This window comes from Parambassis ranga, chromosome 2 (assembly GCF_900634625.1).
Source record: "Parambassis ranga chromosome 2, fParRan2.1, whole genome shotgun sequence".
Classification (NCBI taxonomy): Eukaryota; Metazoa; Chordata; class Actinopteri; family Ambassidae; genus Parambassis; species Parambassis ranga.
The window spans coordinates 44223305-44236394 of record NC_041023.1 but is presented as its reverse complement, the minus strand read 5'-3'; the positions used below and the strand labels follow the sequence as shown (position 1 = coordinate 44236394).

General features: G+C 41.0%; 2 protein-coding genes across 4 annotated transcripts; both read left to right on the top strand.

Annotated features, from left to right (window-relative positions):
* The first annotated feature begins 4340 nt into the window (after positions 1-4340).
* LOC114449555 (major histocompatibility complex class I-related gene protein-like) lies at positions 4341-7496 on the top strand. 3 transcript variants are annotated; one of them, XM_028427314.1, is made up of 9 exons: positions 4342-4500; positions 4571-4697; positions 4782-4872; positions 5222-5488; positions 5564-5842; positions 5978-6277; positions 6360-6461; positions 6568-6585; positions 6672-7496. In XM_028427314.1, the coding sequence occupies exons 3-9, from the start codon at positions 4824-4826 to the stop codon at positions 6719-6721; spliced, it is 1065 nt and encodes a 354-aa protein (XP_028283115.1). In that variant the 5' UTR covers positions 4342-4500; positions 4571-4697; positions 4782-4823; the 3' UTR covers positions 6722-7496. The 3 variants fall into 3 exon arrangements, with proteins under 3 accessions (XP_028283131.1, XP_028283115.1, XP_028283123.1); XM_028427322.1 differs by having other exon boundaries at positions 4343-4500; positions 4631-4697; XM_028427330.1 differs by lacking the exon at positions 4571-4697 and having other exon boundaries at positions 4341-4500.
* Positions 7497-8280: 784 nt separating this feature from the next.
* On the top strand, positions 8281-12377 carry LOC114449774 (BOLA class I histocompatibility antigen, alpha chain BL3-7-like). The gene is made up of 7 exons (XM_028427611.1): positions 8281-8537; positions 8746-9024; positions 9093-9240; positions 10860-11011; positions 11100-11201; positions 11329-11346; positions 12333-12377. Exons 1-7 carry the CDS (start codon positions 8339-8341, stop codon positions 12347-12349), a joined length of 915 nt encoding a protein of 304 aa, XP_028283412.1. The 5' UTR covers positions 8281-8338; the 3' UTR covers positions 12350-12377.
* The last annotated feature ends 713 nt before the right edge of the window (positions 12378-13090 follow it).

Here is a 13090-nt window from a genome sequence, read left to right as displayed (position 1 = left end):
CGGATCCTCTGGGGTGGAGAACTTCCGGGAGGTTGTGGGCGTCCTGCTGGTTGATGATGTTAACGTTGGTTTCTGTGACAGCAACACCAGGAGAGCAACACCCAGCGTGTTCATACAGACGCACTAAATGCTTCTGATCAGGTTTTAAAGTCTAGATGATGAGGCAGCTAAAAGCCAGGACCAACAAGTACGTACACAGAGTTTTTATTTGAATGTAGTATTAGACCTTTATCTGCAGGCAGCTGTATTATTATCATCATAAGTATGTCAATATTGAACCTTTTTGAGCAGATAATAATAATAGGTTTGGCTTTTTAAGTGTGTGTATTTACAAACAGAGCAACACTACAAGTCACATGTCTTCATGTATGGATGTTCTCAGGTGGTTACTGTGTAGCAGCACTTTAGTCTGGTTGTGAGTTCAGGGCTGCAGTCGATGCAGTGATGCAATACCGTCTCTTTCGAGTTATGAATGCTAAATCTGTTGCTCTTTTTTGTTGAATAACATATTATTGATTAACAGGCAGAGAAGGTGAAATAGTCCTGAGTGAAGGTAAAGGGGGATGTACACCTACTCATATATTTACATGAATTGATGTGAGATTTATTTTATGCTTTAAAACAAATAAAAACTTTTCACCAACTATTTTATTTTTTAGGTTTTTGTCACAGATCAGAAAAATCTAAAACATAAAGTTTGCCTGTTGATTAATTTTGTTAAAAAAATAAAGAAAATATACGTGAAACATGCATGACACATTTAGCACCTTACCACTAGAGGGAGACAAATACACCAAAGTAAAAAACACCTGCCATTCTGTTTTTATTGTAAGTACAAATTTATTTAAACTCAAACACATAAAAAAGTCCTTTCCTCAAATGCCATCCTCATATTTCATGTTCACAATAGTTTTATTTTTAGGATACGTCTTAGGATGGTATCACAGACAATGTTCCCTCAGATAAAACGATGACATGAACACGCCTGTCTGTCACTGTGCACACACACACACACACACACAGGATGAAAACATGCACGTTCCCTGTGACATCAGCGATATTCATCCACTTTATGGTAAGTTATTAATACTTTTTGTTCACAGACATTGACAGACATACTCCCTCAGGAGAATCCTCAGCCGCTCTGAGGATTACCCATAACCCCTTGCTCCATTACACTGCACAATGCAGGCACAACTTTGCAATAGCAGGTGGCATGTTTGTCCCATTTAGCAGGATTTAACCGAACCCATTTCACTATGTTACACTTAAAAAATACACAACATCCTGTTCTAGTAATGACACAAGCTGTCTGTGCAGATCCCCCCTCAGTGTCTCTCCTACAGAATATGTGTCAACTGCAAAAACTAAAGGAGTATTTTTCTTTTTGATTTCAGACAAATGTCAAATTTGTCATGAGCCTGTGTTCTGATCGTTGTTTTGTATGCATTTTGCTTTTGCTTGTCATTTTTAGATTATTTACCATACTCCTTCCTCTTATTTATTATTTAGCATTTTCTTTTCTCTCTCTCACTTCTGTCAGCTTCTTTCTCCTCTTCCTCTCCTGTCCTTTCTGCTGTCCTTCCTCCCTCCTGTTCTCTGGTGCGCTTGTAGTTCTGTCATGATTTGTATTCCTGCTGTTTCTTCCTGTTGTGTCTGTACTTCCTCCTGTTTTCCCGCCTCTGTGATTACCTGTTCCTCCCTGATTGTTTCCACCTGTGTCTTGTTTTCCTCCTCCTTTGTCCTTGTTGGATCATTGTTTGTCTTACCTGCGTGAGTGTCGTGTCCTCCTTGGATCTATCCATAATTAGGTTTGTGATTCATTTCTTGATTTATTTTTCCCTACCTTGAGAATCTTCATCAACATTTTCCCTACCTTGTTTTTGGAGTTTAGTCTATTTAGTTTGTGCCCTGGCCCCTAGCCTATTGTTGTGCACCTTGACTGAATAAAGCTGACCTTTTGTTGGACTTGCCTTACTTGTTCTGTTTGGGTCCTACTTCTACCTCATCACACGACAAAATTAAAGGTCAGTAACTGTGTTTTCATTTGACATCAGGTTTTATCATTAAAGTTCTTTGTATTTAAATCCCAGTCTAACATCAGTGGACTGTGTGTTTTTCAGCTGCAGGAAACATGACTGACTTCTCTGAGAGGCTGAATCCGAAGATCGGAGAGAGAAAAACATGTGATGTCATTCATGCATAGAGAAGATTGAAGCGAGGCGTCTTCATCAGTTCCAACTATTTGGTGGGGAAACATGGTTTATATGTGGTTGCAGACCTCAGTGGGTGGGTCTGGGTAAAACTTAAATAAACAATAGCACTAAATGTTTCCATAGTTACCTGTGATGTTCTGGCTGACTGGGCCAGGTGTGTCTAACGACTATGAAACTGCCGGAGGGGGACTGGTTGACAGCCCTTTGTTCTTACTGTGAGTATGTGTAAACTTCCTGGGAATGGATGGAATCACTGCATTGTATGTGGTAGAAAGATGATGTCTGAGGCCACCACCTCTGTTAAGGGAAGGTTTTTCCAGCTTAACATAGTTGGCTTCCTTGACTCCTCTTTCATACCACCTTTGTCAGGGATCAAATATGGTGGAGGACACAAATGCAGACTTAGCCGGAGGTGAAAGCAAACTCAGTGTTTTAATACAGGCAAGGTTCGTTACACAGGAGTTTAGTCCGTGAGGCAGAGGTATCCAAAAAGGCAAAGGCAAAAGGCAGTAGTCAATTCCAAAACAAGTCACACACCAGAGAATCCAAAACTTATTCATAGGAGGGGGAAGGGAGCACACATGAAGAAGGGGAAGTCAACAAAACTGAAACACAAGGGGAAGATCAAGTTTCAAAATAAAACAGGAAGTGACTAGTAAAACTAATACAAACAGAAAATGAACTATAAAACAAAAGACCTGGCTGAAACCATGACAACCTTTCCTCTCTGTCTAAAATGTGAACATTGTTGTCCTCAAAGGAGTGTCCTTTGTCTTTGAGGTGGAGGTGAACAGCTGAGTCTTGAGGAGGTGGCTCTCCTGTGCTGAGCCATTCTTCTGTGGAGTGGTTGTTTAGTTTCTCCAATGTACAGATCAGAGCATTCCTCACTGCACTGGACTGCATATATATTTCTCCCTGGGAATCTTATCCTTCGGGTGAACCAGTCTCTGTCTCAGTGTTGTCATTGGTTTGAAATGGACCGGGATGTCATGGTTGTTGAAGATCTTGCGGAGTTTCTCTGATACTCCTGACACATATGGAATGGAGATGTCTTGTTTTTGTGGCTTTGAGTGCCCACTTCGGGTAGCCACAGGTTTGCAGGGCCTTCCTGATGTGGTGTTGCTCCTTCTTCTTCCCCTCTGAGCTGGTGGGTACAGTTTGTGCTCTGTGCTGCAGGGTCCTGATGACTCCCAGTTTGTGTTCCAGTGGGTGGTGTGAATCAAACAACAGGTACTGGTCTGTGTGTGGGTTTCCTGTACACTTCCACATTGAGGTTCCTGTCCTCCTCAATATGTACTGTGCAGTCCAAGAAGGCCAGATTGTTGTCCTTGGTGTCCTCGAGTGAACTTGATGATGTTATCCACTGCGTTGATGTGTTCTGTGAACCGTTCCACTTCATGGTCTTGATTTTGACCCAGGTGACATCCACATGTCACACAAACATTTAGTGCTATTGTTTTTTTAAGTTTTACCCAGACCCACCCACATAGGTCTGTAACCACATATAAACCATGTTTCCCCACTAAACAGTTAGAACTGATGAAGCTGCTTGGATGAGCAGCGAAACGTCTTCAAGAAAACTCTACAAGTCCAGACGCCTTGCTTCAATCTACGTTTGATGACCTGGATGACTAAGAATCTTCATCAACATGATGTCATTCATGGCAGCTTTACATGAGTACATAGAGAGTATTGATGGAACAAGAGAGTCCACCTCCTCTCCTGCTCTGCTCAAGACCGTTTATAACATAAAATGTTTTTCATTCTAATGTGATGAAAAAAAAAAACCTGCACATCAAATTATAACAGGATGTGATCTGTTATCATCAAACCTGGATCTATTCAATAAATGAGTTTTAGTCTGTGACCATTTGCCTCAAACATTTGTGTTTTAGAAATTTTTAAAAAGAAAAATAACTGTATCAACTCCTCAAAGTTTTCTGTCTTGAGTCCTGATGTCATGTGTGAAGTATGATAAAGAGCGCCCTCTATCTGAATATACAGACAGTAAGGAGTAAACAAGCTCTAGTTTCACTTTATATTACAAAACCTTCTGTTTTGCCCGGTAACAGAGCTGTACCATCATTTCCAGGATTACTATTGGCTGCATTAAGGCGTTCCTCTGCTGTGTCAGTGTTTGTGCTGTGATTTACTCAGGACACCAGGGGAGTGTCTGATCGAGAGAACATTTTGTTTTCATTAGTAAGTTTGTAAGTCCAGTTGAAATCCTGTTTGGTGAGTGATCAGCACTCTAAGAACAACACCAGCATCCAGCTGGAGTCAGGTAAGTTTACATCCCCATGTGATTTACTGCTTTAACTCAAAGACGTCACATGATTTTATCTCCCTCTCAGTTTGTGCTTTTAGTTGTCACTCTGCATGCTCTGTAACAACAATGTCTGGACATTATTTAGACTGAAGAAAACTCAGGATCAATCAATCATGTAGGTCAATGGGCCACATGTTCACACATGGGAGCAGGTCGGCTGTATGAAAATTTGAATCATAACTGAAGTAACTGTAAAACATTTAGTTTGTTTACATATTTATAACTTTGACTTCCAGGTCACACTTGAAGACAAACACTGAGATCCACTCTAAAGCAGGATGCAGCTGTTTGTTATGTTTCTTCTCTTCTGTCACACTGCAGCTGCAGGTCAGTAAGATCCCTCTTAAAGATGTATTTTTCCTTTTTATTCCATCTTTCTACAATATGTGTCACGAGGAGCTGATACTCTAAAACTGAAACATGTAAAGATCTGCTGCAAAGTTTATGTCTGACTCCAGGATGTTAGCAGCAGGTCTTTGTTGTCAGTTTGTTGTGGTGTTTGTGTTCTTGGATCTACAGCTACATCTGTACAGTAAAGACAGCTACACAAACATCTGGATCCACTGCAGCTGAAGAGAAATTAAAGTTTTACTGTTGTTATTGTATAATGGTGATCATTGTATGTACAGTATGTCCAAGAAGTGCTCACACACACTCCTGTCTGTTGGTCCCACAGTGAGACACTCCATGAAGTCTTTCTACACTGCATCATCTGGAGTGGAGAACTTCCCGGAGTTTGTGGCTGTTGCACTGGTTGGTGATGTTACCTTTAGTTTCTGTGACAGCAACACCAGGAGAGCAACACCTACATATGAGTGGGAGAACAAACTCACTGAAGAAGATCCACAGCACTTTGAGAGTCTCACTCAGACCTGTTTGACTGAGATTTACACTTTTACAGAGATGATTAAATCGTTGAAGCAGCGTTTCAATCAAACTGGAGGTGAGTTTGTGTTTTACTGTCAAGTGTTTTATGACAAAACAAAAAAGAACACATACACAATGTACAATCTCTCAGGGGTTCATACCTACCAGACCATGTACGGCTGTGACTGGGATGATGAAACTGGAGACACTGCTGGTTATGAACAGCATGCTTATGATGGAGAAGACTTCATGAAGTTTGACCTGGAGACAGAGACGTGGATTGCCATGACCCCACGAGCTGTCATCACCAAGAACGAATGGGACCAAGATAAAATAAGAAATAACTATTACAAAAACTTCTTAACACATGAATGCATTCATTGGCTGAAGAAATATCTGGAATATGGATACAGTACTCTGCTGAGGAAAGGTAATCATGTGACCTGATTGTCATCATGATACAGTTATAAAGCACCTGTTCATGCTGCATCTCTGACATGTTGAGCCTTTTTTCATTAGACACCAGGAAGCTCAGAGCTGGCTTTAACGTTTTACCTTCCTCCAGATCGTCCCTCAGTGTCTCTCCTGCAGAAGACTCCCTCCTCTGCAGTCAGCTGCCACGCTACAGGTTTCTACCCTGACAGAGCCCTGATGTTCTGGAGCAAAGATGGAGAGGAGATTCATGAAGGTGTGGAGCACGGAGAGATCCTCCCTAACCATGATGGAACCTTCCAGATGAGTGTAGATCTGGATGTTTCATCAGTCCCAGAGGAGGACTGGAGGAGGTACCACTGTGAGTTTCAGCTCTCTGGTGTCGAGGACATCATCATCAAACTGGATGAAGCAGTAATCAGAACCAACAGAGGTGAGACCAGAGCTCTCAACAACTTTTATTTCAGGAGGATGATTTAATAACAACCTGCTGTATCTGCATCTTCTTCTAACAGAGAAGCCCAGGAACATGGCCGTCCCTGTCATGGCTGCAGCAGCTGCTCTTCTTTCTCTCATCATGGCTGCTGCTGCATACATGGTTTATAGGAAGAAGAAAGGTGAGAGAGAGAGAATATATAAAAGAACAGTATCAAGTATTTCTTTGTTTGGCTGAATAGAAGAAAAGCATGTAACTAACTTTACTTTTTTTATTATTTATTTTAGCCTCATGCCCTCCATCTGGTAAGTAAAGCTTTATTTAGTGACCAGATTTCACTGTGTATGAACTGCAGCACTTGGGGCTCAGCAGCTTGTTTCTGTCCTTACAGGACCTGACAACGAGAATGAGCTCTCAGAGAAACTGAACCAACAGACCTGACTGACAAAGAGAGATTCAAAGGTCATCTTCCTTTTGAATTTTCAAATTTTCTCATTTTTGTTTCATTCATGAAAATATTTTCATACAGAGATACTAAATGCTTCTGATCAAGTTTTAAATTTCAGAGGAGTCAGTTATTTATACACTCTGATACATGTTACATGTTCTAAACAGTGTTTAACATCTAAAGTGATATTTGTTTTTTCTTGGAGAAGAACAAAAGGATCAAACTTTCATGAAATAGTTTTATTTAAACCTAAAAGTAAACTTTTTCTTTTCCAAGAGTTTTAATCAAGGCAACTGGACTCAAGGATTGTGTTTTGTAGTTTTACTGGTAAAAGTAGACCATTATGTATGCAATAATAATAATAATTATAATTATAGCCATATACATAGCAAAGTTATACTGAGCAAGGAAAGTATTACTTCGCTAGTTCCGTTTACACAGATACACTAACTAAGATGAATTAAATAATATTTATTCTAAGCATAGAAAGTAAGTATGCTCACTTTTTTTGAGCTGATAATAACGATGCCACAAGTGTGATTATTGCTCCGTTAGCCAAACATTAGCCAGGTGTGACTGATTGATTCATTGAAAAGGTGCAACACTACAGGTCACATGACCTCATGTATGGATGTTCTCACGTTACGATGTACTTCAGATGGACAGTGTTATGTTGCGGCACCTTACCGTCAGTGAGTTCAGGACTGTAGTAGATTTCAAGTTATGAGTGTTAAATCTTGCCTTTTTTCAATAAATGAAATATGTAAACATGGTTTGATTCATTGATCAAGAAAAGCATTGCATTACTGCCATTATACTGAACCTGATTCACAGAGAGGGCGGGATAGTCCCTAATGAAGGTAAAGGGGTGAAAGAAAATTACATACACCTACTTATATATTTACATGAATTGATGTGAGATTTATTTTATGCTTTAAAACAAATACAGCAACTTTTCATTAACTATTTCTGAAACATGTTTTGTAAATTTTGGTCACTGTGTGATACAAAAATCTGCAACACAACAAGGATTGCAAGGAGTGCGAGGGCCCGTCATCGCTGCTTGCAGCTTAGGACTCAGGGATTGGGATTCAGGGGTCATTCAGGGGGATGACATGAACACACCTGTCATTGTCACTGCACACACACACACAGGATGAAAACGTGCATGTTCCCTTTGACGTCAGTGACATTCATGTTAGAACAGCAGACGTCAAACTCAGGAGGAAGTCAGGGTCAAAATTTGTTGCGACCGGCCGTCAAAACAAGATGAAGAATCTCACTGTGCTGTTTGTTCTCTGCTGTGCTGCATCTGCAGGTAAGGCTGTTACTAACCAGACGCACAGAATTCATGTAACGATCAACATAAGCATAGTAATTAATCATGCAATCTAATCATGCAGATTAAGAGAAGAAGTGCAGTATGAGTCCAAAGACAGGGAGCAACTCCAAGTGTGCTAACATGAAACTGAGGCAGAGAGGGACTGAGATTAAACTAAATGTTGTTTTCATAATGATGTAATCAGCCTTTTTGTCTTGCAGAGAAACAATCTTTTAAGTTTTGTCTCGCCCTGTCCTCTGGCGCCACAAACGTCCCAGATTACATAGCGATGGAGACTGTGGAGGGAGTCATGATGGGATATTTTGACAGCAGTATGAAAACAGCAGAACCCAGACAAGACTGGGCAAGAGAGTTCATGGAGGATGATCCGCAGCGATGGGAAAGACACGTCCAGGACTGTTTACACTACAAGCAGCTCTTCAAGGATGAAACTGAGAGTTTCAAGCAGGCCTCAAACCAAACAGACGGTTTGTTTATCTACAGATCAGATCAAAATGACTGGTTTATGATGAGATACAAAAGAGCATCTATTAGCATTCCTGTAACAGGATCAGCTCTGTGTGTACTAGGAATGGTAGATTATTGTCCTGAGTGTCCTGGTCACCAGAGGATAAATCCTGTGTGTGTGATCATTAGGATCTGAGTACTGCTGAGTTCTCACACTCTGTCTCTCAGGTGTTCACATCATCCTGCAGATTATGGGCTGTGATTTGGATGATGAAACTGAAGAGGTTGATTGTTTTAGACGGTTCGGTTATAATGGCGAAGACGTCATTGAATTTGATATGAACACAGAGACGTGGATCACCTCAAACCCACAGGCGGAACCCACCAAGCAGGACTGGAACACAAAGAAAGCCAGCAACAGGTTCTGGAAGAACATGCTGTCAATGATCTGCCCAACGTGGCTCAAGCTGTATCTGACCTATTGGGGGAGGTCTATGCTTAGAAAAGGTCACATGCTTGTCCTTATTAAAATACACAGCATCCTGTTCTAGTAATGACACAAACTGTCTGTGCAGATCCCCCCTCGGTGTCTCTCCTCCAGAAGACTCCCTCCTCTGCAGTCAGCTGCCACGCTACAGGTTTCTACCCTGACAGAGCCCTGATGTTCTGGAGCAAAGATGGAGAGGAGATTCATGAAGGTGTGAAGCACGGAGAGATCCTCCCCAACCATAATATGGACAACAATGTCCACATCCTAGACAGAGAGGAAAGATGCTTTTAAGGAGGAGTCAATGATGCATCTATGTTAAGCTGGAAGAACCTTCCCTTAACACAGGTGGTGGACTCAGACATCATCTTTCTACCACATACAATGCAGTGCTTCAAGTCCCAGTAAGTTTCACTCCAAGTCATATGTTCACAGCAAGAACAAAGGGCTGTCAACCAGTCCCCTTCTGGTAGTCTAACAGCCAGTCGTTAGACACACCTGGCCCAGTCAGCCAGATCACCACAGGTAACTATGGAAACATTTAGTGCTATTGTTTGTAAGTTTTACCCAGACCCACACACTGAGGTCTGCAACCACATATAAACCATGTTTCCCCACCAAACAGTTAGAACTGATGAAGCTGCTTGGATGAGCAGCGAAACGTCTTCAAGAAAACTCTACAAGTCCAGGCGCCTTGCTTCAATCTTCTCTACTTCAGACTAAAGTATTTTTGTTTTGTGCTTGTTTATCACCGCATGGCATCAGACCATGGACTTGCCTCTGTACGTGTTCTACTAGCCAGATTAGAACATGAGATTAGGATTACAGGAACAGCACTAGGTTGATTTAAATCATATTTATCTGACAGATTCCACGTCTCCTCCTTACAAGGGTTGATCCTGTCTACACTCTACATGCTCCCCCTAGGAAATATCATTCAGAAGCAGGGCATAAACCTTTATTGTTATGCTGATGATACCCAGCTTGTCCATAAACTCTGAAAAAGCAGAGTCGTTAGTCAGACTACAGGCATGTCTTAAAGACATAAAGGACAAAACAGAGGTCATTGTTTTTGGCCCTAGACATCTCAGACCTATCTGAAAACGTTCTTTCTCTGGACAGCATTACTTTGGCCTCCAGTATGACTGTGAGGAACCTCAGAGTTGTTATGATCAGGACATGTGGTTTTCCCTCATATTAAACAAGGCTCTACATGGACTAGCTCCATGATATCTGCAGGACAGTTATTATATTTTCAGCAGGTGCACAGTGAGCACTGCAGTCTCATAACATGAATATTTTATATCTTATTCCATAAAACCTACAGGACGAATACTAAAAAATGAATCAACATCTTCTGAACTCTTTCCACACAGCTTTTGTTATGATGAGTTAAGACTGATGTTTTGTTTTGGTTCCAGTTTCTTCTTCAAGCAGCCATGATGTTGTTGGCAGTGAGTTGTGCTCGTTCTCCTGGTTTTGCTGGCTGTCTGCATATGGGTATTCAGCAAAAGAATCAGGTATGTCGAGCAACATTTAACTTACTTTAATACAAAGCAAAACAGAAACATCATAAACAATTTATTTTTGACTCATTTGTGGATCCATGACACACATTTGGAGCCTTTCATGAACTGCTCATCATCAACTCTTCATCTGTGTTTCAGGTTAATTCTGTCTCTCTCAATCTTCTGTTCTGGGTTAGAGGTTGTTAAACTCGCTGAGACTCTGGTGGACTGATGGTAATCTGATAAAACTCGAATGCACTGGATGAATGCAGCTCAGACAACGTGTTTTAAACAGTTTAAGAAAACATGTTGGTCAATGTCAACATCAAGCACGGAGAGATCCTCAACAACCATGATGGAACCTTCCAGATGACTGTTGATCTGAATGTTTCATCAGTCCCAGAGGAGGACTGGAGGAGGTACCACTGCGTGTTTCAGTTTGAAGACAAGAACAGGATCATCACGGACCTGGACAAAGCAGCGATCAGGACCAACAACAGTAAGTTATTAAAAGAACAGTGAGGTCTGTGAATGAATTCTGTTGTAGAAACAACTTCTGAATGTTCTGGTTTCCGTTCCTCCCTCAGAGTTTCCTGCTGGTGTCGTCATTGGAGTTGTTGTTGGACTTCTGCTACTGCTGCTGCTGCTCTGCATGGCTGCACTGCTCCTCTGGAAGAAGAACAAAAATGGTGAATAAATAATAATCAAATCTGCTGTTTGACTTAAAGAGGCTGATGTTCAGCTATTATGGAATCTGTGATGCACTTACATAATTATCAGTTCATCATTTTTACAAGTGTAATCTCTGTATTTTAGGATTCAGAGCTGCAAGCAGTAAGTTTTCTCCCCATTAATACTGAAGCACATTGTTTTATTTGTTTACATGGTCATCAGTTCTTTCTTGTCTTCAATTATTAGGGCCTGAGCACCGAATGGTGCAAGAGCCCTATTGAAACCCTTAGGATTATTAAAGTTTTAAAGTTTGCGGCCATTTATGGCGATGTGTGACCCTGCTACAAAACTTTTCATGCCTCGCATACTTCATCCGATTGAGCTGAAACTCACTGTGTCCACTCAGGACACCATAGGGAATAGACGCATTCCAAAGCTCTTTCAAAAGTCTTACGGTGTGGCCGGGGCGTGGCCTCAAAGTTGACCAATCGCCATTACAAAGGAACTCACTATATTTGTTGCCCTAACACGTAGCCCCTCTGGCCAGTTTGACACAGCAGCATTAAAATTGGCACACATATGTATCACCTCCAGGTGCACAAAAAAGTCTCTTGGACCCCCCCTCCAACCCCAACAGGAAGTCCGCCATTTTGACTTTTGTGGCCCTTTTTTGCCTATTTGTGACCCTGCTACAAAACTTTTCACACCTCGCATACTTCATCCAATTGAGCTGAAACTCACTGTGTCCACTTGGGACACCATAGGGAATAGACGCATTCCAACACTCTTTCAAAAGTATTACGGTGTGGCGGGGGCGTGGCCTCAAAGTTGACCATTCACCATTACTAAGGAACTCGCTGTATTTTATGCAGTACTACCCATATACTTCATGCAATGTGTACAAAATCTTACACTACTGCTATGGACCCGAGTCTGAACAGATATATATGCTAATAGGATGATACGGTCATAGCGCCACCTACTGGTAGCAGGAAAGTTTGGTTGTAAACATGTGTTTGTTGTACATCTCTGCAAATGAGAGGAGACAAGAGCATAGGAGAGAAGACAGCGATAGCCCCACGGATCGCAAGGTGCGTGAGGGCCTGCAATGCTGCTTGCAGCTTTAATTTTATTTTATTTTTTTGTAGCTTCAGAATCTTCCTGATCTTTAGAATAAATCTGATTCTGACACTGTGAGTACTTCATTGTTAAACAGTAATGTCTATATCACTCTTCACACATTCAACATATTATATATTATACCATTTGTTAATGTGTCTTTACAGACTCCCAATGGAACTCCAGTGATGTCATGCTGTCATCAATAATTTTCTACACTGTACTTGATTCTGTAATATATCACCTCTGCTGAATAAATCATAATTATGAGACCATGTAACACAATAAATCTGCACTTTTAATGTTGTGTCCTGATGTTTCTGACACATGTGCTCCCTGGGTGTCACTTTTGTGCAGATCTCTGTCTCTATCTCGTGTCATGTCAGTGTTTGCATGCAGGGGGTGCTGCTTGTGTCTGTGCTTCTCTTGTGTCCTCTTTTGTATAAGTGTACATGTAAATAAATTGTGTATGTTTTACTTATCATCCAGCTGAATTTATTGTTCAGTAGCACCGATGACAAAATGATAAAGACTTTGCTTCCTGTTGACACGTATTCCTGATAAATCTGGACATGAAGCGGCAGTTTAATCTGCCGTCTTTTCTAGTTTAAGTGACTTACAGTATGTTACTGTGTCAGATGTTTTACTCTGCAGTAAATACAAAACATAAGCAGGGAAAGTTCACAGAGACTGTCCAAAAAAAACAAATACATTCTGTGTACCATTAAAAATCTTATTTGATGTGTTTAGGTATTGTGAAACAAACAACAACAAACAGAATCAGAAA

What these genes read in the sequence shown, in the direction of transcription:
- LOC114449774 (XM_028427611.1), top strand. Translation starts at nt 8,339, where the DNA reads ATGGAGACTGTGGAGGGAGTCATGATGGGATATTTTGACAGCAGTATG. An exon ending in GAGGTCTATGCTTAGAAAAG is followed by an intron (nt 9,025 to 9,092) that starts GTCACATGCTTG and finishes CTGTCTGTGCAG; the next exon opens with ATCCCCCCTCGGTGTCTCTC. An exon ending in AGCGATCAGGACCAACAACA is followed by an intron (nt 11,012 to 11,099) that starts GTAAGTTATTAA and finishes TTCCTCCCTCAG; the next exon opens with AGTTTCCTGCTGGTGTCGTC.
- LOC114449555 (XM_028427330.1), top strand. Translation starts at nt 4,824, where the DNA reads ATGCAGCTGTTTGTTATGTTTCTTCTCTTCTGTCACACTGCAGCTGCA. An exon ending in CTGTCACACTGCAGCTGCAG is followed by an intron (nt 4,873 to 5,221) that starts GTCAGTAAGATC and finishes TTGGTCCCACAG; the next exon opens with TGAGACACTCCATGAAGTCT. An exon ending in AGTAATCAGAACCAACAGAG is followed by an intron (nt 6,278 to 6,359) that starts GTGAGACCAGAG and finishes TTCTTCTAACAG; the next exon opens with AGAAGCCCAGGAACATGGCC.